The sequence below is a fragment of the Lycorma delicatula genome, chromosome 1 (assembly GCF_047948215.1).
Source record: "Lycorma delicatula isolate Av1 chromosome 1, ASM4794821v1, whole genome shotgun sequence".
Classification (NCBI taxonomy): Eukaryota; Metazoa; Arthropoda; class Insecta; order Hemiptera; family Fulgoridae; genus Lycorma; species Lycorma delicatula.
This window is the reverse complement of record NC_134455.1, coordinates 297,520,011-297,547,472: the sequence shown is the minus strand read 5'-3', so window position 1 is coordinate 297,547,472 and position 27,462 is coordinate 297,520,011. Positions and strand designations below refer to the sequence as shown.

Here is a 27,462-nt window from a genome sequence, read left to right as displayed (position 1 = left end):
ATTTAGGTATAATATTAAAGTATAATATTAAAATAATATTAATAATATTAAAGTATTACAAAAGTGAAAATAAGTTAAGGTTCTCATTAAGGATATATCTGTTATATGCCACTGAAGAAGCTTAAATAAAAGTATCTGTATTCTTTGGATAAATTGTGAATTGTGATTATCTTTTTTTATATTTATTTCACACATAAAAACAGAATTAAGGCACTTTGTTTTCAATTATGTTTTAACACAATTACTGAACAAAATAACTTAATATTCTAAAATATCTCAAATTAAATAAAATAAGCAAAGTTTGTAAGTTCTTAACAATAGTTAAAAAAGTTGAATAGATACTTAATTATTCATTATATTAAAAATTATAATTATTAATAATATTAGTAGAACTATGCATTGCTGTGAATGGTAAGCTTGGTAAGCTATGGTAAGCTAATTGAGTAAAATAATTATAGTATGCTAATTATATAATTAAAATTAGGTATAATTATTGTAGTAAATTGTCTCACAAAAAACCACAGTCTGTGCATGTGTTTAAATTTGGAGAATAGCAGGGAAAAGAGAAGAATGGGAGTATTTAACATTTTATCACATCACTGCATTGTGTTGGCTGCGTATTTAAGTAACCTTTATTCCGAACAAATTCAAGTTGATGATTACTTTTAGCTTAAATTTTTACCAACATTACTTTTTTATTAATTACAATTCTGCCTTATACCCGTGTTATGAGAAGTAAACATTGCATAATGGAAGAACATGTATGGAATATTAACAAGTACTGCAGAGGAAGTAGACAAATATTTTGAAATAAAAGTATTTCTGTATGAGACTATCCAGCTTTGTATGATACAGGTCAGTCTCTTTAAACATTGATTTATTGATTAACAGTATAAATAGGAGGTCTGGTTTTATCAAATAAATTACTTGGCTCTTTGTGTAACCCTCAGATAAGAAACATAGTGTTTGGATAGTTCAGCAGGTACAAAGGGTACCTGGGTCACTAACCCAGTTAGCTCCAATAAAGAGCAGTTATCATGCCAGTTATGAGAAGAATGCTGGACTATTTCTTTTAGTAGATTTCCAAAAGCATCAAATTTCTATAACATTGCAATTTAGTGTACATGTTTATCTTTAGGCATTTTGTTAAATTTCTAATAATGTGTAAATAATTTGGTTAAATAAACTTTCTTCATATTATGTTCTTAGACTCATAATGTGAATATTAGAAATTTGCTAAGTGGTGGTGAATTAGATATTTTTAAATTGCAGTTGGTTAAGGTTGGTTGCAGCAGATTAATCAAGTAATGAGGATACAAAAAAATATTTTTTGTCAGCAGTTCATAGAATAATTAACATGAAATGAAATAATGGGAATGCTAGAGCAAGAATCAGCAGTTGTGGTATTATGAGCACCCCAATGAAAAAACATTATATTTAGTCAGATAACAGATTCAAAGCCAAAACTAATGGAAATAAAGCAGAATTCTATTCAAATCTTCTCAGAAATGATGTCAATATAGAAAAAATATAAATCACATATTTAAAAAATAGAAGTCAACTAATTTATTCTACCGTTTACTCATTAAACATGTTGTAACATTCATTTTCAGAACAGTAAGAGGTTTGTTCAGAAAATAACCAAATATTTTAAACTACACACCAATGGAGACATTTAGTGATGTGCGGTTGACATCATTGTGTTCCATATAACCTCCTCTGTAACCACATGTTTTTGGATTGTTGATATCTCATTTAGTTTTTGTGTTATTGTTATTTGAGTGGAACATGTTTAACTGTTAGTAACGATTATTGTAATGTGCGATTTTGAGGAGCAATGATACAACGTAAAATTTAGCATTAAACTGAGAAAAACTTTACAGAGACATTTCAATTTTTGAAACAAGCTTACAGAGATGATGGTCTGGACCACACATAATGTTACAAATAGTTATTAAAATTTAAAACTGGTCATCAGTCAATTGAAGATGACCCTCCACTAGGAATGCTTTCAACTTCAACTCATGACACCCACATTCAGAAAATCAACGATCTGGTGCATGCAAATTGCCGACTGATTGTCAGAGAACTTGCAGAAAAGGTTAGCATCTCAACTGAATCATGCAATGACATTTTGACTGAAAAATTGAACATGCATTGAGTTGCAGAAAAGTTTGTTCCTTGTTTGATGACTGAACAGCAGAAAGAACATCGAGTGGACATTTGTCGGCAACTTCTTGAACAAGCCAATGACAATGAAACATTCACGCAAAGGATCATAACGAGAGATGAAAGCTGGTTTTGTGGCTATGACACTGAGACAAAAGTTCAGTCATCTTAATGGGTTGGCAAAGGATTTCCACACCCCAAGAAAGCACATCAGTCTCGATGCAATGTCAAAGTGATACTCTCTGTTTTTTTAGATTTTAATAAAATTGTGCATTTTGAATTCTTGCCTCAAGGTGAAACAGTGAACCATGCATACACTATCAAGGTGTTTTATAATGGTAATGTGAAAAAATCCACAAAATGGGACCAGAGTTATGGCGAGACAAATCATGGTTCTTCTACCACAACAACGTGCCCGCACCCTCAGTTTTGTATAAAAAATCAGATGACTATCTACTCTCAGCCTCCCTATTTGCCAGACCCAGCTCCTTGTGATTATTTCTTATTTCCAAAATTAAAATCAGTGATGAAAGGATGCTGTTTTGAGACTATTGATGACACTAAAGCAAATTCCTCATTGACTTTTTAAAGGTCATTTCAAATGAAGCTACCCAGGACTGCTTCATGAAGTGGAAACATCGCTGGGAAAAGCATATAAGTAGAGGAGTGGAGCACTTTGAAGGGGACAAGGACCAATAATCTGTAAAATTAATAATAAAGATTACAAAAAATAAAGTTTGGTTATTTCTGAACAGACCTCATAAATAATTCAAAATAGACAATTTGAGTAAAATAAAACAAACTTAGTCACTATGAATTATTTTAAAATGGTACTTACGAGGTATAGGATAGGCATATTTATCAGGATGTTTGGCTATTAATGTATTCTTTATGTGTCTCCGACCAACGCCATGTGCACCCAGAAGTACCAATGTTTTTCTTAAAAATGCTGGCAAATAATGACATCACATGTTACCATCTTCATAACATAAAAGTAATTTTATAAAAATAGAATTACAGGAATACAATAAAAACGGAATACATCATCAAATATAAATTTTTTTATATTTTATGAAAATAAAACCACAGGTGTTTTAAATAAATCCTATTTTGCTTTATTATGTTGTATATTGCATCCTTTTAAATATTATTATTACTATGCTTGTAGAAACACAGCTTTTTCATGCCTATTGGCAGTAATTGTAATAAAAAACCACCACAACCAAGTAAAAATTGCCAAAAATTGTACACAGCCCACCTAGCCAGCCATTTGGAAATTGGTCTCCGAATGCTGTTCACACTGAGTGAATGGATAAGTGAATGAAAAAGATACCAAGCATATGTAGCACAGCTATTTTTGTGGTAAGACTAGTCTTTCCCTCTCTCTGAGTGTTCAACTCTGAAAAGGACAGGAAGAAAAACTGTTGAACACAAATACAATTTGGAATTTCCTACCAATTATTACACCAAGTGAGTTACATACTGGCTAGTGTTGAGTGCTCTTGTAACAAAAAAAGCCATCTTTCCTTCCACATTAGCAAAAAAACAAGGTCAGTGATCTAGATACTCTTTGAAATCACAAACACTACAATCGAATGGCAATCTACAACACACTAGTCATCACATAACAAATTACAATAATGTATTATCATTGTAGATAAAACACAATGTTGTAATAAAATTCCACCTCTATCAAGGAAATATGTTGTGAAAGAATAATTTGGTGTTTAATTTTTTATATGAGCAATGAATGAAAGCAAAAATTTCTGATTATATGCAAATCTGAACCTGCCACCACTGTGAATGCTAAGGTATGGATACTAAGTTCCTTTCAAGATTTCATTAATAACTTGATGAAAAGTCTATTAAGTAAAGATAATTAGATCAGTGACTCCCATAGTGGACACTAACATCCCATTGGAAACACTAGGAGAGTTTAGAAGGCATTGAATACCAAGGAAGTGGCAGGGGGGCTGTAATTCCTTGTAAAAACACTAAGTTAAAAAAGTAAGAATTTTTTACTTAAATATCTTTGGTAATTTCTACATAAAAATAATAATAAAATAGAAACATAATTTATTTTTTTATTTGTTCAGAAAAAGTATACATTTTTTCTTAGTAATAAAATTTATTTAAAGCAGGGTTTTATATTAACTTTCAATATTTATTTATTAAAACAGAATTTATAACAAAATTAGTGAATATTTTTCAATTGAGATACATGGCATGATGTGAGAAAACAGAAATTTTGCAATTATTAAATATTACACATTTTTGGATATTAAACAGAACTATACAAGTAATGGAAAAACACTGGTTCTTAAACAAGCTTGCATTACATTTTTTTGCTGAACAAGCTTAATTATATTTCTTCATCCAACAACCATGTATTTGCCCTGCACATTACTAATTCTAAAAACAAAAACTAATCGGGAGTCTCCTGACAGGTTGTCACTGCATGACTGATATTCACTAATATGATACATTGATTTACTTAAAACTAAATGAATATTTTTAAGTAATTATAAAAATTATCAATTCTCTAAGATTATGTTCCACAATTAAAAATATTATAAAAACTCCATGCCAGTGTTAAAATAAGATTATACTCCATTTATTTAATAAAACAACATTTAAGTATTCAATCAGTGTTTCCTTATTTCTAACAACCATTTTCAGACGGGGCACCAAAGAAATATTTTTCTGATAAGGTAGCAATAGATGGAAAATGTTTAGGAATTACTGTGTAATATGATATCTGATAGATCTCATATTAGCATGTGTTATTAGCACCTCATTGCATTAAGTTGATAAATCATAAGCAATACAAGTATTATAACAGAAACAATATCTTATAATATAAAAAACATAAAGAAGTAATGCCAAACAGAATGCTAATTAATGGCTCTATCTGTAAATAATACTTTTACTGAAAACGACAGAGATTGTAACTTTAAAAATATTATAACTTGTAGAAAAATAATCTATATAAACAAACTTTTTTATTTACGTGCATATTTAGGTTATACTCTAACAAGATTAACCCATTAGCTGTAAAGATTATAATTTTTTTTAAATTCACTAACACGCTCATCTTATTTATCTTCAATATATTAGCTAAGTATAGAATAAGGATCCAGTAACAATAAAAATAAATATAAAAAATGCATAAGAAAAAGTAAACATACAGTAATTAAAAAAACTATATTGACCAAGAAATAAATCAATTTTCATCACTGTTTTTTCTAGAGGGACTTAATTCAAACTGAAAAAATGCTCTACTAATAAAAGCAAAAGTACTCTGTTGTTCACATGTAAGAAAAACAATTTACTTAATATACCAGCAATTATAGTAACAAATAATTTCTAGAACTACCACACCAGTTAGAATCCAACAACAGATTTATGTTTAAATCAACAATATTGACATGATTCTTTAGTTGAATACGCTTAATCATGTTCAATCCAAAGTGTGACATACCGAACCAAAAAATTCTCTTTTTTATAATAAAATAATACTTTTACCATAATAAGAATCATACTATTCTTAAACCTAACAAATGTATAATTTAATTTCAGAAGCATTAGCATCTGGTGGATAAATAAACATACTGAAGAATTTATATTAGAAGCTGTTAAAACTGTGTAGTAAAGGTACATAAAACATGGAAAACAATTGTGGTTAAAGTAAAACACCAAAAAGAAAATCTCATTATAAAAGTACAAACATTGTATGATTGTAAAATAATCTCATTAGTGAATCTCCTTATGACAAAAATAATATGAAATAAAAAAATGGTGAATAATACAAACCGCTGAAGAACACTAACAGTGTATCTCTCAAAAACACAAATGTTTGTCCTGAATCCAAAAAATTTGATGTTTTTAAAATGACAAAGGTTTAGTTGCCAAGGGCCTGTTTCAGTACAGAATAATAAATAGAAAAATAATGATTGAGCAGCTTGCTTGTTTTTTCCATGTCTTTTCTAAATCAATTGTTTGTTATATTTTGAAACAGGAAAGTGAACCTTTGTGCTTTTTTTTTAGGATTCAGGACAAACAATTATTTTTGAGAGATACCTTCACACTGTAACTGTTTTTCGGGGAATTGTATTATTCACCATTTTTTTTATATTTCATAATGTTCTTGTTATAAGGAATTCATTAACACTTTTACAATGAAATTGTTTTTTTGGTGGCTGTGTTATTTCCCAGCAAAAACATTTATTTCATATATGTCTATTATTTATTAATTTTTATTATTTACTAATAATAAATATCATACAAATATTATTTCCATTTAACTAGTAATTACCCTATCATAAACCAACCTTATCAAAAACTAGCTCGTATATTATATACCACCCGTATTCAGCCGTAATTTTACTGTTTACCCGTCATCATAATATACAAAAAATATAATAACCTTTACAATTATTTTTGTTAATAATTAATAATTATTCATTAATTCTAATTTAATTATATTTAATTAATTTCATATTAATCAGATTTCATTTTATTAATATATATTTAATTTTTTTAATAATTTTTTAATTCATTCTATTATACAGAGTTCAACATAAAAGAGGCCCCATAACTTAAATTAATCTATAAATACGAAACATATTCATAAAGAAATGTCAGTCTGGACATTAAAAAAAAGTAACTCATGAGAAAAGGTTTTTACTTACAGTTTTGGTTTATTACTTATCTACTTCAATTTTTCACATAATCGCCATTCAGTTGTAAACACTTTTGGTAATGCTGCACCAGTTTCTTTAACCCATCTGCATAGAAGTTTGCCACCTGGGAATTAAACCAGTTGACAACAGCAGTCTTGAGTTCCTTGTCGTTTTCAAACTGTTGTCCACAAAGCCACTTTTTCAAATGCAAGAGGAAGTAGTGGCTAGGTGCAGGGTCGGAACTACATGGAGGGTGGTCAAAAAGTTCTCAATGGAAATCTTGAATTTTCTTCTTTGTTAAGGCAGCAGTGTAAGGACGCACATTGTCATGAAGGAGGATTACATCAGACAACAATTTCCCACATCGTCAATTTTTGATCGCACGTCTCAGTTTGGTGAGAATTTTGCAGTACACATCAGCTGTAATTGACGATCCACGTTCTATGAAATCAACCAACATGACGCCCTTTTCATCTCAAAAAATGATAGCAAACATTTTTCAACTCAATTACGGAGACTGCTTAAACCTTTTCAGTTTTGGGATGGTACCACTGCACTGACTCTTGTTTTAATTCTGCGTTGGTGTAGGATATCCACGTCTCATCGCTCATAACAATGTGAGAAAACAAATCATCTCCATCTTGTTGATAGCAGTCCAAAAATGCTCGTCCACTGCACATTCTTTGCTCTATGTGTTGGTTGGTGAGCATTTTCGATACCCACCTTGCACACAATTTGTGATATCCGAGCTTTTCTGTGACAATTGTGCAGATAGAAGTGTGTCCAACATGCGGAAATACATCAGCCAGAGCACTAATCGTCAATCACTGATCACATCGCAGTTTTCAGTTCACTTGTTCAACGATTTCGTCGGTCTGCATACTAGGCCTTCATCATGCACATTTGTGCGGTCATTTTTAAAGTTTCTACACCATTGTCTAATCTTTCCTTCACTCATTATTGTAGGTCCATATACTAGACACACCCTCGATGAATTTCAGCAGCTAAAGATCCTTTTGCACACCGAAAACCAAATCACAGTGTGCACTTCACAACTGGCAGGAGAAACGACTGGGAGGTGTCGCGGACATTATGATCTGCATTTACCAGCAGGCAAACGACTATTAAATCAAAATAACAATTGCAGTGGCTTCCTAAATAGCCAATAGATGGCTCTGTATGCGTGAAACTGTGTTCAGACCCGATAATGTTTAAATATAAGCCGATGGCCCTTAGTTTATGAATATGCTTCATAATAGTTCATAGGCAAACACTTACATAAAAATTTACAGAATCTGTTGAAAATGATGTCTGTTCACTTCAATGCACTTCTCTACATATTTGACCATGTTCCTGGCTACTCTTATTTGCTGTACCCTGTCTATTTCCAGGATGGCAATGGTTTGTGTTCAATTCCTGTAGGGTGTGTGGACTGCTCCTATAAACAATTTCTTTTAAGTAACCCCACAGAAAGAAGTCTGGACTAGTCAGACCAGAGGTTTTTGGTGGCCACACAATCCTTTAGAAATGATTCTTCCAGCAAAAAAATCCTGTTGTACCTCCACAGTGAAGTGAGCTGTAATGCAAGTGGCGCTGTTCTATTCCTACCAGCAGGTACTCTCATCCTATTGCAGTAAGAGTAAAAACTGTTGAACAATTTCTTGGTAGATGACAACATCCACAGTTTTTTAGAAAAACAAAGGTCCTATTATTCGTCACCTTGCAATCGCACACCATATGCTTAGTTTTTGTGAGTGCAGGGAAGTTTCAAAGAAAATGTCCAGGTTTTCAGAACTCCAGGTTTAACATACTCATCAAGGTGAAACCACATTTCATCTGTCAAAAACATTTGATCTAAAATGCCAATGTTTCCTCTAATTAAGTTCTTGAACCATTGAAAGTAGTGAACCTTTTAGCATAATCAGCATTAGTTAGCTCATGGAAAATCTGCATTCAATATGAATAATACTAACGTCCTCCTCACTCTATAGCGGGCTGAAGCTAATGGAATGTCCTTTCCCCGGCTTAATCGAATTAGATTTATGAGAAGATCTTTTAACTTAACCAGTTAAAACTGGTCTGTGTCGAGCTCATTTCTGGTCTAACACCGAACCTGTTTGATGAAATTTTTTAACAGACATCTAAATAGAACTTTTCACTAGTGCTTCCTTTTCAAATTTCCCCCTGAACTTTTGCCAACAAATAACATAAGATTTTCTCTCTAAATAAATTTCTACCATGAATACATGTTCTTCAACAGTTAACCACATTTTAACAAACAACATCATTTGATTATGCAACCTTGTTCAAAAGCCAATGCTTGACACAGACTGACAATACTTAAATGTGCATTAAACAAACAGACCTCCCCACTCCAGTTCCAGTCATACCAAAAATTCCAGATTATTTTATCCATCTAACACCAATATATGCATTTAGTATAAACTACTGAGTGATGGGGCCTATTTTAACTTGAACACTATATTTTTATGTATAATTTATTAAAAAGTTTTTTCATGATAACCTTTTGATATATGCTAGTATTTTCTGAACCCTGATAGTTTGCACCATCTGATGTTATACACATGGAAAAATGGAGGTTTCAATTTTTCTTGATGAAGAAATAGTAAAACATGTGATTGTAGCCTCATCATCTGAGTAAATACAGGTGAAACATAATCTATTTTTTATAAACCCAATATAAGTTGGCTTGCTGTCAGAGAAGAATAAAAATCGTGGATTCATTTTGTGTCATAAGAAATATTAAAAAAATGTCAATTAATGAAACTTTGAAAATAGCTTTTATATAAAGAAAGATGCATAACAAAGTGATATTACCAGTTATGTTGATGTATGTTTTTTTAGTGAATGAAAAGTAACCTTTCATAAGCAGTGAAGAAACCTTTATAAGAAGCTATACAGTTACAATGAATAATACCTGTTTTGACAATTTCTTGTGTTTTTTCACTGTTGTTTTTTGGCGGAGATTCACTCAACTACCAAATGGGAGCCTCAATCAGCCACTTTTTGTTACTACATTAATAGTAGAAAGTTTGCTAATCCTTAAATCTATTTTAGTAGTTTAAAAAAATAATAATTGTTTTACACATTTATTGTTTAACTTGGTTCAATGTTAGATGAACTCACATGGCAGTTTTACAACTTCTTCATAAGTGACAAGGTCTAACTGATCAAAGACTGCATTGTGCTTAGCCAAATATTTATCCTTATATTGTTTCTTCTTACGACCGAAGATTGAGCAATTGACTGAAATCAGAAACAAGTCATTATTTTATATTACAATGAAATCAGGATATTATTCAATTTGATTAATATATGTAAACCATATACTTAATAAAAATACAGCTAGACTTATGTGCAATATTAATCTAAAATAATAACAATGATAAATTGTTTTATTAATAATAAAGAGATTTAAAGAATACATGATACATTAACTTTATTCTAATGAAGAAGTTTTGTTCGACTTAATGTAAAACATAAATTACTTGTCACAGTTTATAACACATAAATAAAAAGATGTATAGAAGTTCTAGCTGGAGTGTCTGAAGTTTGTTTGCACTGATAATAGTACATAGAAGGGAATACTATACTGTGACAGAACGCTATAAGTAGAAGTAAGTTTTGTATAGATGTACTTGACAATCTTATCTGTCAGGAAGTTTGTAGAGAGTAACACTAATAACTTACAAATATAACCACAGATTTATATATATTTTGGAAGGACTGGAAGACTGGGGCTATAAAGTGGATTTGCTAATGAAATAGAAGTGCATATAATTATGCACCACAGAGGTGTGTATGTGTGTGTGTGTGTGTTTTGTAAAAAAAGTTTTCAGCTACACATGTTTTAGTGTTGGAGTACTGATTTATGTTGTTTTGCTTGACTGAAGTGTTTTTTTTTTTTTGTAGAATAATCTTGTATTTCTATTATTAGTCTAATAATATACATGTTTTTGAATTGAAGGAGATTTTTATTTGAATTATCTATTTTGTAAGTTATTATTATGCTATTATTTATGAATGTAATATTTATTGGTAATAGAAATCACCAGAAACAGAAACAAACCAAAATAAATTACAACCTAGCACACACATATAATAATCTTTATTATACACACACATGCACTCACAAGAAAGGCTCAATATATTTTAATGAATTTCAACACTACGAAGTTCGTATAGAAATTCTCAGAAAAACACACTATAACAACATAATGAATGACATTTTTTATACTTTTTGACTAGTTCCTAATAAAAAAAAAACTACGACCAATATCGTCAACTGATATCTCAATGAAAAATTAGCACCACTGCTACAGGAGGTAATTATAACAGTGACTATATACAGTGACTATAACAGCACTATAATACAAATTTAAAAAATATTAATTTGGTTTGTCATTAAAAAATAGTTTTATGAGTTCCACTATCAACTGTAAAAAGTGATGAAAACAATAAAAAATATGGTATGTCAGTTTTACATTTCACTGTAACTATTCTTTACTGCTCATATTAATTACTGTAGTGAAAAAAAAATCAAGAAATACCATACTGTTAACTTAAACCTAAGCATCTTGAAAAAGTGAATGAAATCATAAATGAATGAATGAATCTTGGGCATCAACAATTATGGTCATTAAATTACAGTACAGTAACTTAGATACAGAATGAGCCAAAAACATCACATAATTCTTCCAGTTCATCAGTTATTTCATTAAAAAATAATCAGAAGAAATTATTTCAATTAAATTCAATCAAATTTTTACAAATTTATAAGTGTTTTTTATACATATCATTTACTATCTTATGCTTATGATGTGGCCCATTTTCAAGTATTTACCAAGAATTCCTAGTTTCTAAAAATATTTTTGTACTTAAGCTGTGTATTTATGAGGAGATTGGCTAAAATTTAGTTCAAGTAAATCTCATCAATTTTATGAGCTTATTACCTTAAAAGCCTATTAAAGAATTTCTTATAACAAGAGCATTAATTTGCTTATTCCTGGAGCACTCTTTTCTTTAGTGAGTATTTCTTTATCTGAGGTTTTTTTGTACTGAAAGATAATTGTACAATGATATTTATTAATTTCACCAACTCTTTTACAGTATAAACTAATATTTAATAATATAAAAGGAAGGGATTTATATGGTAACTGTAACGGAATGGAATCCTTTAATAATTCAGACAAAATGTGCAATTTTATCTTAAGAATCACTACTTCATATAATTTTTACCATTGACAATCATGGATAATATAATTATTTGACTTTAATTTTTTATTCAAAGTAATAATAATATAATTGAATTAATAACTAACTGATTAATGATAACTCTTAATAAATAATGTGAAATGCATAAATGAAGTACTTATAGAAAACCAGAATTTATATTTTGAACAACTACCAAATTTTAAAAAGATAAGTCATTAACTATATTTGAATAAAAAGAAAGATCATGATAAAATAAAAGGAATCATTTATTTTATGTGCTTATTACCTAAAAGGCATATTAAAAAATCTCTTATTTTTTCTTTTTTTTTTAAGTCTTTTTGGTTGTGTTTAACATAACCTTCACAAACAAATGAAACAAGTAAGATACTTTCTGACACAAAATTGGAAATAACTGCATCTTGAGTAATGGAATCCGTGAGTGAGAACTAAATATTAAAAAATATTAAGATTATAAATAATATGGAAACACTACAGTGAAGTTTAGTAAATGTTTTTAGTGTAGGTTAAAAAATGTTTGCTTTTTCCTAAATTAACTAATTGGAACTGGTTTCATCTTTTAAAAAATAAAAATTCTGCATAGATGATCAAGACAATTAAATTTATAAGAGTCCCTATGTATGTTGTTGTTACCACATGGGTAGGTAAAGAATGTTTTGAGCCGAAGAAGAAAGCAAATTAGAAGCAAATTAGTTTGAAAAGATTCATTTTAACAAATAAACGTAGAAAAAGTCATTATTAATCACAAACTTATTATACTTTGTTATAATTCTTATAACATATTTAATAATATGAACATCTTTATTTGTAGATGAATTTCATATATACAAACATTTATTCAAACCACTTCATTCATAAGATGCTACAATTTAAATTTTTCTATTAAAATATTTAACATTTGGCATATTTAAGATTTGAAAAACTTTACATAGAATTACATGTATATTTTAATAAGTACCCTAACAGATTACCCAAATAATCACTGGGTTAGATTTTTAACTTTAACTTTTGAAAAGTGGAAATTTTCATAAATATATAGGCTTCTAAAATGTTTAAATAGGGATAGATGGTAAGTTCATTAATTTTCTGTGGAATTTCTGGCAAAAAATCAACAGTTGGATAGTAAATTCAAATACTGCTGTTCATGAAAAACTGATCATTAAATCTTTCCAGGCTAAGCATTTAGTAGACTGATTGTATGAAAGCAAGATTGAAATGAATAAAAATGGATATGCAACTTTAATTATAAAATTACTGCTTGTAAATGTGTTAGTTTTTCTGTTATCATTTTTTCCAAATTATCGTATACAAAATTACAAACGCTACAGTTTAAATATTAATTATTTAAATGTTTTGTTTTATATATATATGTAATGTGTGCTTGTGTATGTGTATAAGTAGACATGTATATATATATATATATATATATATATATATATATGTATGTATGTACATATATATATATATATATATATATATATATATATATATATATATATATATGTATGTACATATATATATATATATATATATATATATATATGTATGTATGTACATGCATGTGCACATGCGCATGTGTGTATGTATAAAAACGTATTTTGTAATAATTTCTGTAAAATTTTTATCTTTTAGAATAGAATCACAGTTAATGGAGACTAAAAATTATTGCCTAGATAATGAGACTAAATACTTGTGGAGACAAGTATTTTTTTTTAAATTACTTTTACAGTACCCAAAGACAACCTTTTGTGATTTTTTTCAAATAAAATAAATAATTAATTAAAACCTTCATTTTGAACACCTGTATAAGATACAAATATTATGTATCTGTACTTGTGAGAAAATACAATTTTCAAGTCTACTGAAGTACATGAGATAAAAATAATCCAACATTTAACTATGAATATTTTTTGTTATATGATGAGAACTTGGAAGGTTAATCAAAACAGCTAACATATCACAGACATTTTCTAATAATACTAATAGAATAAAAGGGAAATAAAATGGGAATTAACATTTGTTTTCATTAAAATTAAAATATGTTACACATTATACTCTCCACCTTATAAAAAAAATAACAAATTTTCTAAATATGACATATTAATAGTGCATAAATTACATATTATATAGTCATAAAAAAGTATAATCACTAGTTATTGTAAGTTATTATAAAGTAGTTACATACAATTACTTAAAAAGAGATTTTCATGGTGTGTGGGTAAACAAAAATCATGACAGTAATATACAGTTAAAAAAATTAGAACAATAATAATAACTGGAATAATAAATATAATTTCTACGTGTTTTATTAAACAATATTCTACAATTGACAACCTGCTAAAAAAAAAGTGAATTTCACCAAAATGTAAATATAACAATTCAATTTCAACTACGTAAAGCATAAAAAATACATTAAAGCTTGCAGGAATATACAGGGTATCTACACTATTTTACTGACAGTACTTATATTTTTAATTTTTCTTAGAGGAATCTCGAAACAAAAAATAAACCATCAAGACAATTTCATCAACTAAAAGAAAATGGATAGGTTTGTTCTGTTTTTTAATTAAATTATAATCATTTCAATCTGGCTGAGCATGAGTTAAGAACAGTCAGTTCCTACCTATATATAAAAATCATTTTATGTCACTTTGGTAAGCCCAGTGATTTGACCAGCCAAGAAAGAGGCACTTACCAATGACATCAACCTGAAGAAACAGCTTCAGAACAACAAATCTTGAAAAAATTGAATAACATTTATACCTTATGGTAACGCAAACAGCAATCACAAATTGTATAGGAATTACTTGGCTATTAATACTTAAACATTAAAAAAAAACACAGGATCAAACAACAAAAGAGAGTTTAGAGAAATACTCATGAAAATTATAGGTTTTTCCTGAAGTAGCTTTAAAAATAGAAATTTTGGTTAACTACTTAAAAAAAATTAACTGTTTCATTTATTCAGTTATTATTGTGTTTCATTCTATCAGCATAATTTTTTTTTCAGCTGATCTGATATCAACATGATAACTTACATAAAAACTTTCTAAGAAAACAAATAAAGTATATTATTATATTGTATTTTTTTTCCACTAGTTCCCAAAAGTACTCTGCACTAAGAATAAATTCAATACATAAAAAATTTCAATGTACCTGATTAAGAAGGTTCTACAAAAAAATAAATAAAATAAATACTATTCAAGTATCATCAGGAGGCAGATGAATTCTGCTAAATTTACTAATGAGTCAATTGGATAACAAACTGTCATTTTTCAAATGGCTTGTTTTTGCAGTCAATTTTCTGAGTCAATTTTTTTCAGTTTCTTGAATAACAATCTACAGTTTACTGCACATGAGTTTTATCAGTTCACAAATAAATTTTATTTTATTTCTAATTTTATGATCTCGGACATACTTTTGCTTATATTTTAATGAAGAAGAATAAGATGAATGAAATCATAAGTAAAAAAACTGCAACTTCTGCTGATAATCAAAAATGAAGACCAATTATTAGAACCCCACATGCTATCTTTCATAGCTGCAGCTGGTCACTTATGGATTTAATAGGCCATTAATTCCATGAAGCGAATCACTGTAAACTTATCCCAGGACTCTTGTTTCTATCTCATTCTACCCAAAAAACCTAACCTGGAGTTAAACTGATAATCAGATAATACAAATATAAAAAATTATAACATTAAGTAACAAAAAAAATAGTATTGAATAGTTTTTTTTTGAAGAAATGTCATATCTCACCTAAAAATGTATACATTTCACAACTTTTCATGCAAAGACATGAAATTATTTATTTAATTTATTGTGTCTATGCCTAAATAGACATCCTGAGTTATAAAATAAACAAAATAAATTGTATTCAAAGGTATATAAAGCAAAAGTGAATACTAGAAGAATAAATTAACAAAACATGCTTTGATAAACACTGTTATACTATAGAAAAAAGGATTTAATTATAATAAAATAAAAGTGAATTATATTGCTGAAACAAATAACATTACTACCTAACCACAATAAAAACTCAACATCAGATGTCTATCACAACAAAAAGATTCTATTAGTTATCTAATTTACTCGTACAAAACAGTAACATAAATTTTGAGCAATAACAAATATACTAGAAGGTATATAATATAAAAAAGAATCATGTTCCAGCAGGTAGATAAATAATGTAAGCTGTAACAAAGCAAGGAAATTAACAAAGATCTACAGCAAATACAGCCAAAAGTGAAAGCAATAAAAAAAATTAAAAAATATTTAATAAAAAAATGAAAAAGCATAATTATTATGAGTTTTATTAATAATTAATAGGAATATTAAATATTAATAATCATTATAAGTGACCAGAAACTTTCATCAAATTATATTGTTGATTTAATAAAATTATTAGTAGATTTTTATTATTATTATTATTATTATTACAATAATATAATTTTTATTACAAGTTCTTTTTTTATTACGATTATTATTATTGTTATTAAACTTAGCTTTTGAATTAGTCATATAATAAACAAAATGGATATAATCATAATGCACTTAATAATTATTTATGAAAAGCTGAAGATTTTAATCATATATAATTATTTATAGAAAAAAAATCAAACTAAGAATCCAAAATAAGCATTTATAAGACAGCCTCCATAAGATGAAAGCAACAAGGGTATATCAATTTCTTTTTTGTTTCCCTCCATAAAAAATAACAGCTACAAGAGGGAAATAATTTGCAGTTGATGATTTACCTGTAGTTCCATCACAACCCTCAGTATGCGAGGAACAGCCAGGGTCAGCATCCCCCTCTGGTAAAAGTGTACGCATACAACAACTTATCATATATCATTCTCACTAATTATAACCTCAATTTACATAATAACTAATAAAAGTTTTAATATAACATATTTTAAATTACAAATAAAAGGTAAGCGAGGGGTGAAATGTTAAATAGTCTAAGAGATATCTTAGTAATTTTTCTCTAAAGATTACTAAGGCCATTTCCAATGTGAAAATTATATGAGCATATATGTACAAGCAAAAGATTTGTACCTAAAATGTCTGCAAGTAAAATTTGCTTGAATATTAATTTTTCACAAAAGTACAAATAACTCAAAATAATTAATGCCCACAGAAAATTTTCCAAGCATGCAGTTTTATGAGACACTGCAAGAAATTCTTTATAACAAAAAGTAACCCTCTCTGTTGGTTGATGTACTCATTATTATTTAGAGTTGGCATAGTTTATATTTTTTGAATGATCAAAATGAATTAGTGAAAAGACAATATACCACTTTTTCCAGAAATATTTCAATGCGATATCATTTGGTACATCAAAAGTTAAAACAAACAAGAACACAGAAATGAAAGGCATTAATAAAACATATAATATAGTTTGAATATGTCTGAAAAAAGAGTTTTATTTTATTACACAAAATTAATAAAGGAGCATGGTTTTAAAACATAATAAGCCTCCCTATGATGATTCATCAAAAATAAAACGTTGGTAGGACCACTTTTAAAATTTGTAAATAGAACCTTGGGAAATTGGACTAATTGAAAGTTAAATTTAAAAAATTATTAAAAATTAAATAATTTAACAGTGGAGTTAAATTATTTATTTAACTCCAAATAATTTGACATAAAGTAGGAGGGATTATTTAAATTAACATAGCTTTGGAATACAGTTATCAGAATGCAACTTAAGTAAGAATTTGCCAATTTTTTTAAAAATATACATGAATCCTGTAATTCATATTATCACCATAACCTAACTTTAAACACACTGAGGAGGTTCAGTTGCAAAAAAAAGCAAATAGGGAAATAGAATAATTTATAAATGGCTTATTAGAAAGAGACTTATTTTAGTATGAATTCTATCTCTTGGTGTGCACTAGGACTGAAGATGTAAACACACTAGTAAGTAAATTAAGGTAGTAACCTTAACTTCAGGATAATAACACTGAATTTGTTTTAAATATAAGACAATGGTGACAAAAAAGTTAACATGATTTATTTAAAATGAAATTTACACTTCAATAAATTAACTCACTTTATTATAATTGGTCTTCTCAACTTCATATCAAGTAAGCAGACTAAATTTATTTTAAAAATGGAAAAAATAAACATTTTAATTCCATATTTAATTAAAACCAATTAATTAATGGCTAATTCTTTAACAGTTTAACTTATAAATTAGTAAACAGATTCTACTAGCTCAAATATCTCCTTTTTTAACATGGATTTTTTGCCATGGATATTGTATACTTAGTTAGCATTTAACCAACACAATTTATCCTAACATAAATTTAATACTATGATATGAACATATTATCACTCAAATTCTCAATAAAGAGAAATATGGCATAAAATCATGACCATGATAAATAATAAACCAATGATAATTTGGATTATCAAACCATGATAATTTGGAGAAACAAATCTGCTTTGACATTTATGCTCATATTAATTCCAAAATCAAAATTGGCCTATACTGAACTTTTTAAACAATAAAGTATGCAATCAAAAGAAACTAATTACTATCAGTTAAGTAACAAACAATTATTTATTTATATCAACATGTATCACCTGATTTTTAAATGGTACTATGAACAAATACATAAATGCAATTCATTTTTATTGCATTTATTGAAAAAACAATTAAGTTTAGACATTCAAAATAGTATTTATTCATAATTTCTATATTCACTATGCATCATCTCTCATCAAAATTTTTGTATATTTCTAATAATTTTTTATTTTATTTCTAATTATAACTGAATTCTAATTAACTAAAACTAAACAAATAATAGTGCTTAACAATATCTTTAAAATAAAATATAATATTTAATTTCAAGAATTTCACAATAATAAAAGGTTGACATCATGTTTTTAATGATTTTGATAACAACAGTTGACAGAATGAAGGATAACATTATAATCATTTTCTAGGATTCAAAAAATGAAGAAAAATGAGTATACTGAAATTATTTCAGGCTACATTCACTAATGAAAACAATAATACTCAATATAGTTAAATACTCAACACTTCTATCTACTGTTAAAACTCCAGTAGCTACAACATAAAATATGAGAACAATAATCTATAAATAACACTTGTTTAGAAACATTCTAAAGCTAGTTTCTTAGATTTTATTCTTTTAAGGTTAATAAAAGTACATCTACTGAGTAATACTTCAAAGATACTCATATTGGTTGTTCTTAAGAAATATTTACAAGAAAGTAATGGCATATATACACAGAACGAGGTAGGGAAATCTAAAAATAAACAAAATCTGCATGACTGACTAGGCATAATTTATTCAGAATTATTTTTCAGTTTCACCAACCATGTCAGCAGCAGATTGTTCTACCTTCTCCTACTGGTTGATTATTACTGTACTTGCCACCAGTTTTTAACTGGTTAGGAAAATTATTTAGTATGCGATAAAAGATCATGACTGTTAAGTATGGTATTTCTCATAATGTGGCAATTTCATATTTATGTTTGCTTAGTTTTAACATATAACAACATGAGCATGAAAGGTCTAGATAAGATGGTAAATTGCCCTGATCCTAGTGGGTAGATATCCTTTCTCACTACCCACCCCTTCCTTTTTCTTGATTCCATTTTCTCACTGTTGGTTCTGTGAGTATAGATCTAACCCTGCTAGACCCTTTATGATAAACCACCAGGTTGGTCTAGTGGTGAACGCGTCTTCCCAAATCAGCTGATTTGGAAGTCGAGAGTTCCAGCGTTCAAGTCCTAGTAAAGCCAGTTATTTTTACACGGATTTGAATACTAGATCGTGGATACCGGTGTTCTTTGGTGGTTGGGTTTCAATTAACCACACATCTCAGGAATAGTCAAACTGAGAATGTACAAGACTACACTTCATTTACACTCATACATATCATCGTCATTCATCCTCTGAAGTATTATCTGAATGGTAGTTACCGGAGGCTAAACAGGAAAAAGAAAAGACCCTTTATGATAAGGATGCTGAGACTTTAATGATAAGATCTTTAATGCTAATTAGGATTTTTATGAAATTGCTAAAAAAGTTGTAGACCAGAATTTTTATTCTCATGGTGTTTTTTTTATGTTTTATTACATAGACTATTTTTTTAAATATGCTTACATAGTTTAAATATGCTTTCTATGGTAAATTAGTTCATAAAAATGTATATGTTAAAAAGTTGTTAATATAAAGCTTATATAACAAAGTTATATAACAGCTTCTCTAGATATTATTGTTTATATATATATATTGTGGTTTTTGTATTCTTTACTCTTGTTTAAGATTGTAACTGTTGTTTATAGTTCTCAAGAATTCGGCGAAAAACTAATTTTTACTGCTATAAGCCCATTTAACCTCTACTTTCAAAAAGTACATCTCTAAACTCATATCAACAAAAAATATGCAATTTTGATTATTTTAAACAAAACTAGATATTACATCGTTAATATAAGTAAAAAAAAAAACTTATTGTCAGTGTTGAAAGAAGAACTGAGTGATAATTCTGAATAAATTTCCTCACTAAAAAAAAAGAAAAAATAAGTACTTTAAATTTTGTTTCAGATTAATTTTATCTCTTTTCCAAGTAGATAATTGAATAATTAAAGGAAAAATATTTAATAAAAGTAAAATATTAAAAGAAAAAAGTAACATACTAGTAAGAAAAAAGAAACTGATGCATACATTTAAATTTAATGAAAAATATTTATTAAAAATATAGACATTTTTTGTTATTAACAATTTAAACAGAAATATCTATACCCTGTACAATGAAAGATGAAATCTAGATTTTTAATCATAAAACTTACTAGTGCAAATCTATAAAAATTTGATGCAAGATTTCTTTAAAGACTATTAATTTGTGAATTTATCAATATGTAATATGCTTTATTATTTAATTAAAATTGGTAATAACCCTGGAATAGAGTAAATTTGATAGTATGTATTCATATTTAATACAATCACAAAAGAATTTAGTACAAAATAGGCTATAAATATTCAGTTTTTTTTTTAACAAAAAGCATATTTCAAAATTATTAATTCTGATTATTCAACAAACAAAAAAAATTGTTAAATGTGTCATTAAATCTTTTAAGTGTTATAATGTGAATACACAAAAGATTTAACTAACAACATTTGTAAATTATAATATAAATTATTAATCAAACTTGTAATTATTAACTCAGTTTTAAAAATAAAATGATTTTTTTTTAATTTTTATCTAATGCTTTCAGGATATGTAGAAACAAACTTAGACATTTCTACAGTGTCTTACAAGTTAATTTGCTAGTTTTAGAAGTTTTTAACACTATATTAATCGCAATAAAATAAAATAACCCAAATGTTAATTTATATTATTTACAAGTTACTAAATTCACACCACTTATGTAAAAAATTTCTTATGTTTTTTTTATGTACAGGTATGATTCAATAATTTGCCAAGACATGACATTCTCATTAACTGCAGTGGAAGTAAACTATCATTATTACTACTGTTAAGGTAGTAATATAAACTGGACGTATACTGTTTGTAACAGTCTGAACTAAATGAAAATGAAAACATCCCAAGCATTTTACAAAAATGCTTTTTTTATAAAAATAAATGCATATCATTTAAAGGTTAAAGGGTACTGAACTTATAATTATTTTTAGATAAGCTAGCTATAACCATGCAGAAAGTAAAATTTCTGACAAAAACTTTCTCTTCAATGAAAACATTACTAGATAAGTATTCTTTTTTATTATGTTACCAAACGTTTTGTCTCCTAGTCCATGAAATTCAGGAAATATACACCTTAATATATGTAGTTCTATTTATTTTTTTTTTAATACCTGAGACATCAGCAAAATAGTTCAAACCCTGTCATGCTTATTGAAAAAGGACTATAAAAATATAGAGATTTTAGTATATCAGAAAGATTTTATGTAACTAATAAAAATAAAAAAAATTTACTCAAATTAACTGAAGCTAAAGAGAAGCTATTCACTGTTAATGAAAAAAATTGATAATATCCAGTTAAAAGAATAAAAAGAAAAGGAGCCGCTAACTACCTTTCAAGTGAAATCACTTTATTCTTATTTATATAGTTTAAAAAATTTTCTTGTTGATTTTTCTTCAGTTAATTCGGTTATTATTTCCCTTGTTTCATTTAATTTAATAACCGTTTCTATTGTTGGGTCTATTTTACTTATTACAATAGTGATTAGTATTGATATTAATCAAATTGAAAACATTTTTGTTCTTGGTTTAAATTTTTCATTTGACGCAATTCTTGATATATATGAATATAATTATTAGTCCTCCTACTGTTGTTAAGAATATAATGTAAAGGTACCATGATGATTTAAAAATTACAAAATAAATCAAATAATTTTTGACAAAGCTGAAATATTACAGGCTCATATACTAAATCCTAAGAAATTCTTTTTCTTACTCAATCACACTTTGAGTAAGCAAAAATCTGTTCTCTGACCTAGTGAAATTGTGAAAAATATGAGTAAATTCCTATAATAAACTAAAACTGAAGTGAAATAAAGTAATTTTTTTTTTAAAACTTTTTTCGTTGAAAGATGAAAATAACTTAGTTGTTGCTGAGTTTATAAATAATATTGTATACATCAACCTATGCACACCACTACACTTAAAAATTAACATAATCTATATCATTTTTCTAAATATTTCACAAATGATTATGGAACAGTTTTTTCTTTATTTAATTTCTTTACGTCGTTACGTCTACTGGAAATTGTTTCATTAAGTGTCTTCGAAACAAAAATAATTTTTTTTTTTTAAATGTATGTATAATCCCTGAATCCTCCTTTAATTAAAGGCAGATACTTTTTCTGACATAATAAAATAATATGCAAGAATATAATTTAAAGGAATTTATTTTATCATAAAAAAGTAATTTTTGGTTTTAAAAACCATCTACCAGAGAAACTGACTAAAAACTGGTTGCTTATTAACTGTTATAAAGTATCCAAATGACACTTATAAAATTTATTATAAAAAAGTAGATTAAAAACTCTTTCACAGTTCTGCACAAGAAGTCCAACTTTTCATTATTTTATTTTGTTTCCTTTGAAAAAGTACCAACTCATTCTAATTTAAAATTTTACAAAAATTTTTGATCCATAAAAAATAGTTACATGTCAAAATGCACTACAATAATTTAAAAAAAAAATAAATAAAAATAAAAATAAAAAATATTGCTAACAATAGATACTGCAGATAAAGAAATGTCATTATTCCAACTTTCATCATTTGTGATTTTAGTATATCAGAAAGATTTTATGTAACTAATAAAAATTAAAAAAAATTTACTCAAATTAACTGAAGCTAAAAAGAAGCTATTTACTGTTAATGAAAAAATTGATAATATCCAGTTAAAAGAATAAAAAGAAAAGGAGCCGTTATCATAAAATCATAATTTTTTCAAACTTAAATTGAGTGTAACTCACGAACAACTAAACTAACCTTCATCAAATTTTCATATGCACATCTTCAGCTAGACTACTAGAGCATATCTAAATTTCAATGAAATTGATCAAGCAGTTATGTAGAATTTGAACCACAAAATTTTATACTCAGGCCTAAAGGAAATACACAGGCGTAAAGGAAACCCTTTAAGTGAATGGTGTTTTCCTACTCCTCATACTTCAAAATGTAAAGAAAATTCATTTTCATCCCCACCCCCCACTTCCACCATGTGACCAAAAGTAATAAAGTACTTTCTTTGAAGTCAGTAAAAAAAAGTAAGCTTTAAAACAAGCTGTTACAAATTTGTTTGAATAAGGATTTTGAAGTAGGTAACTCTAAAGTCAGGTTTGTTATCTTTCATTGTATGTAGTATAGATATCTTTATTGCTACTGATAAAGAGTAAGATGTAAAAGATGAATATTGTCAATGCATAAATGTCTCGTTATAAAATAATGCTTAATAGTTACGATCAAAACATTTTTTTTTCAAATTTACTACTTAAAATTTGTTCAATAATTAGACAAACAACAGTTTCTGTTGTTCCAAAAATGTAATTCTTCAAAAATAACTTAGAATATAAATTCAATAATTCTAGACCAGTACGTAACATCTTATCTTCAAATGCCAATTGAGAAATGAACAAATTTTCTATAAATTTAATAATTTTGCAATATCTATAATGTTTCAAGTAATATATCATGACAAATGTTTAATATTTACTAATTTTTTTGTGATACTAAAACAGTGTTTTAAAAAAAAATAGATGTTAAAAAAGTTAATAATAAATGCTTTTATTAATGTTATAAAAACACTTCACTAGAAAAGAAAAACAAAATTTGTCATTGAACATCTGAAAACACCACAAGATGATGTAGACTATGTCAATAATAGGACAATTATTTAAACATAATAATACAAACATTTTTAATAACTTCCTTAATACTTTTTAGTCATACTTTAATCAAATTATTATCATATATTGCATGAGTTTAATTAGTAGGTTAATTTGGATTTCCAAAGATAACATCATATATTGAAATTTCTAATATATTGATAAATTATCAAACAAATTTTCAATTAAACAATTACTATACAAAGTAACGAAATAGTGAAGTTTTAGATTATTGAAATACAATTGTAAATTAACAAACTTTTTTTTTGTCACTTATATACATTATACAAATTTACCCCTATATGGGAGGGGGGGATTTTTGCAAAATAATGGTGGAATATTGTATTGTTCCCTGACCTTAGCAACTGTGCAAAATTTCATTAATAGGCAATGTCAGTAAGTATGTTAAATTAAGGAGGCAAGATTTGAGGTCAGATGAAAAATAAATTGAAAATTGAAAAACATTGCAAGTTAAAATAAAACAAGTAATAAAAACAATAAATCTGATAATTTTATTTCAATTATCAGTTAATAATTTTATGAACGGATGACAGTAAAAAAGTGAAATTTAATTTTAATAAAAAATAACTAATTATGAAATAAAATCAAATGAACATTCAATTATTACACCTTTTATCAGAAGGAGGTTGTATAACATGAATATATAGATTAATTATCTTCCTGAAAAGAAACAGACCTTTGAAAAACAATCCATAGAGAATGAATATACAATAAAAGTTTACAAATAGGAGAAAAAAGAGTTTTTTTTTTTTTTAATTTACTTCTACATGTTCGTTTAAAGTAAAACAAATGCTGAAAAGGTAAGTTTAAAATAAACAGATAGTCAACTTCTAATGAAGTATGTAGAAATGTATCCAGAATGTATGAACTAGAAATAAAAATATGTTGTGTATTTGTTGAATAACAGCAGCAATAAAATCAAAAATTCAAAAACTAACAAATCTAAAATATTACCTAATTCTTACATTCCAAACTTCCCTAATAAAGGCTGACAGTAAACAACTTAAGGAGTTAAAATTAAGAAAAAAGATATGTTTATACATAAAATAAGTAATTGTTCTTTCACAAAATTAGAACTGACTTCAAACCCAGTATGAATATAAAATACAACTTAAATGACTAAAGTAAAGCATATTCATTTTTACATTTAATTAAAATTTGCTACTATTATTAAAAAAAACTCCTTCAATTGAACAAATTAAATCCACAAAAGAATACTTTTTTTTTTTACTAATCTTTTAATATCAAAGCAAATATAATCTGCATTCTAAATTACATGAGCTTTGTATAATCCAGTCTTTATTGTTTACAACAGTTCTTGTCCTTCCTTTTGTTAATTAATTTCCTAAATTAATCTAGATGTCCTAAAAGATGACTGACCAAGCCATATCTTTTCTCCAGTTAGTATAAAATTTTTTTGTTTTCAGATAACCCATTTTTAATATTTTTTTGTCACACCCCATTTTCATGAGAGGGTTTTGTGTTAAAAGTCTCTCATGTTTTTTTTTTGATTACCTACTCTCCAAATTTTGCTAAACATTTTATAATGTTTATACCTACTAAACCTAATTGTCTATATACTTGTTTGTGTCTCCTAGATATGTATTTTGATCCTTGTTTATACACTGTGATTTTCTTCATAAATAAAAAAATAAATCCTCTGGGATCCCTTCCAACAATATTGTTTTCTTATCTTTCACATTTCATTATTTTTGTTTAATTCTTATTTATTTTTAATTTGAATTTTATCTTAGCACACTTAATCACTTACTCTCATCTTTGGTTTGTAGTAAAACATCATTAATATATCTTATCTTTTTCTTTTTTAATTTTTAATGTTACTCTTATCTCAAATGTTTCATTCGATTTCTTCGCTTCTTCTTTTAAACATAAGTAAAAACAAACTCAAATCATTTTCTAACTCCAATTTTTTTTTTTTTTTTGATGGGGCAGACTATTTACAATTATGCATATTTATTTGTTTTAAAAATAATTAAAAAATAAGGCATTTTGTCACTATTAAAAACCTATTAAGGTTTTTTCTTTTTAATAAGAGTGTTCAGTATTATGGCGAATAACTTAAGTTACAAAAATGTTTATAATTATGATAATCAATTGATTTTCAACCATCTCAGTTGAAATTTGATGACATAAAATGCATAAGACCTTCAAGGAATAATTTACATTCTAAGTTGTAACCTAATACCAATAGTTGGGTCTCTAACAGTTAAAATTTTGAAATATAGTTAGTTGAACCAAAGACTGCAACTTAGTCATAGAGATCCTCAAAGGGCTAAAAATGTAAGTAATACTTTAAAAGTTTAACTTTACAAAATTATTTTATCTCATAAAGAGATTGCATCATATTAACATGAGATAATATATACATGAACATGAAAATGAACATATTAGTTATTAAAATTTATCAATATGTATGAATGTTAAGTGCCATAACCAAACACTTGTACCTTATCTGACATCAATCACTAAATATTCTGAAAATGGCATTACAGTTTTCAGAAAAAATAAGCATCCAATGCCAGTATAACTGAAACAGAAGTTGTGAGGTAGTTTACTGCTTATTACAAGGACTAAGACTGTCAACAATAAATTTATTATTTTTGGAAGTATAAACAACAAAAATCAAAATTTAATTTGTTCTTGTAACTTGAATAATTTATTATATCACAGACTACTATAGAATCCGAAAAGACAGTAAAAGAAAGTTATTTGATATATGTATTGAAAGATGCAGTTTCTTGTTTGATAAGGTAAAATATTTTAGTTTCAAAATGAAAGCTTATGTCATAGAAATCTTTCAAAATATTATACTACCAACAGTTTACAAAGAATGTATGTAATTCATCTTTCTGTATACTTTAGCCTATTTTTACTTAGAACTGAAAAAACGCTTTCCATTTCAGGTTTCAAATTTTTTC

At 27.1% G+C, this 27,462-nt stretch overlaps 1 protein-coding gene across 2 annotated transcripts in view; it reads right to left on the bottom strand.

Annotated features, from left to right (window-relative positions):
• LOC142333193 (peripheral plasma membrane protein CASK-like) overlaps nt 1–27,462 on the bottom strand; it is a 161,269-nt gene that overhangs the window by 12,680 nt on the left and 121,127 nt on the right. For both annotated transcript variants that reach the window (XM_075380169.1, XM_075380176.1), the window contains exons 6-7: nt 9,999–10,118; nt 3,008–3,118 (exon numbers count right to left, since the gene is read on the bottom strand). In XM_075380169.1, the coding sequence (XP_075236284.1) occupies nt 3,008–3,118; nt 9,999–10,118 (231 nt within the window). The remainder of the gene's footprint in view (nt 1–3,007; nt 3,119–9,998; nt 10,119–27,462) is intronic.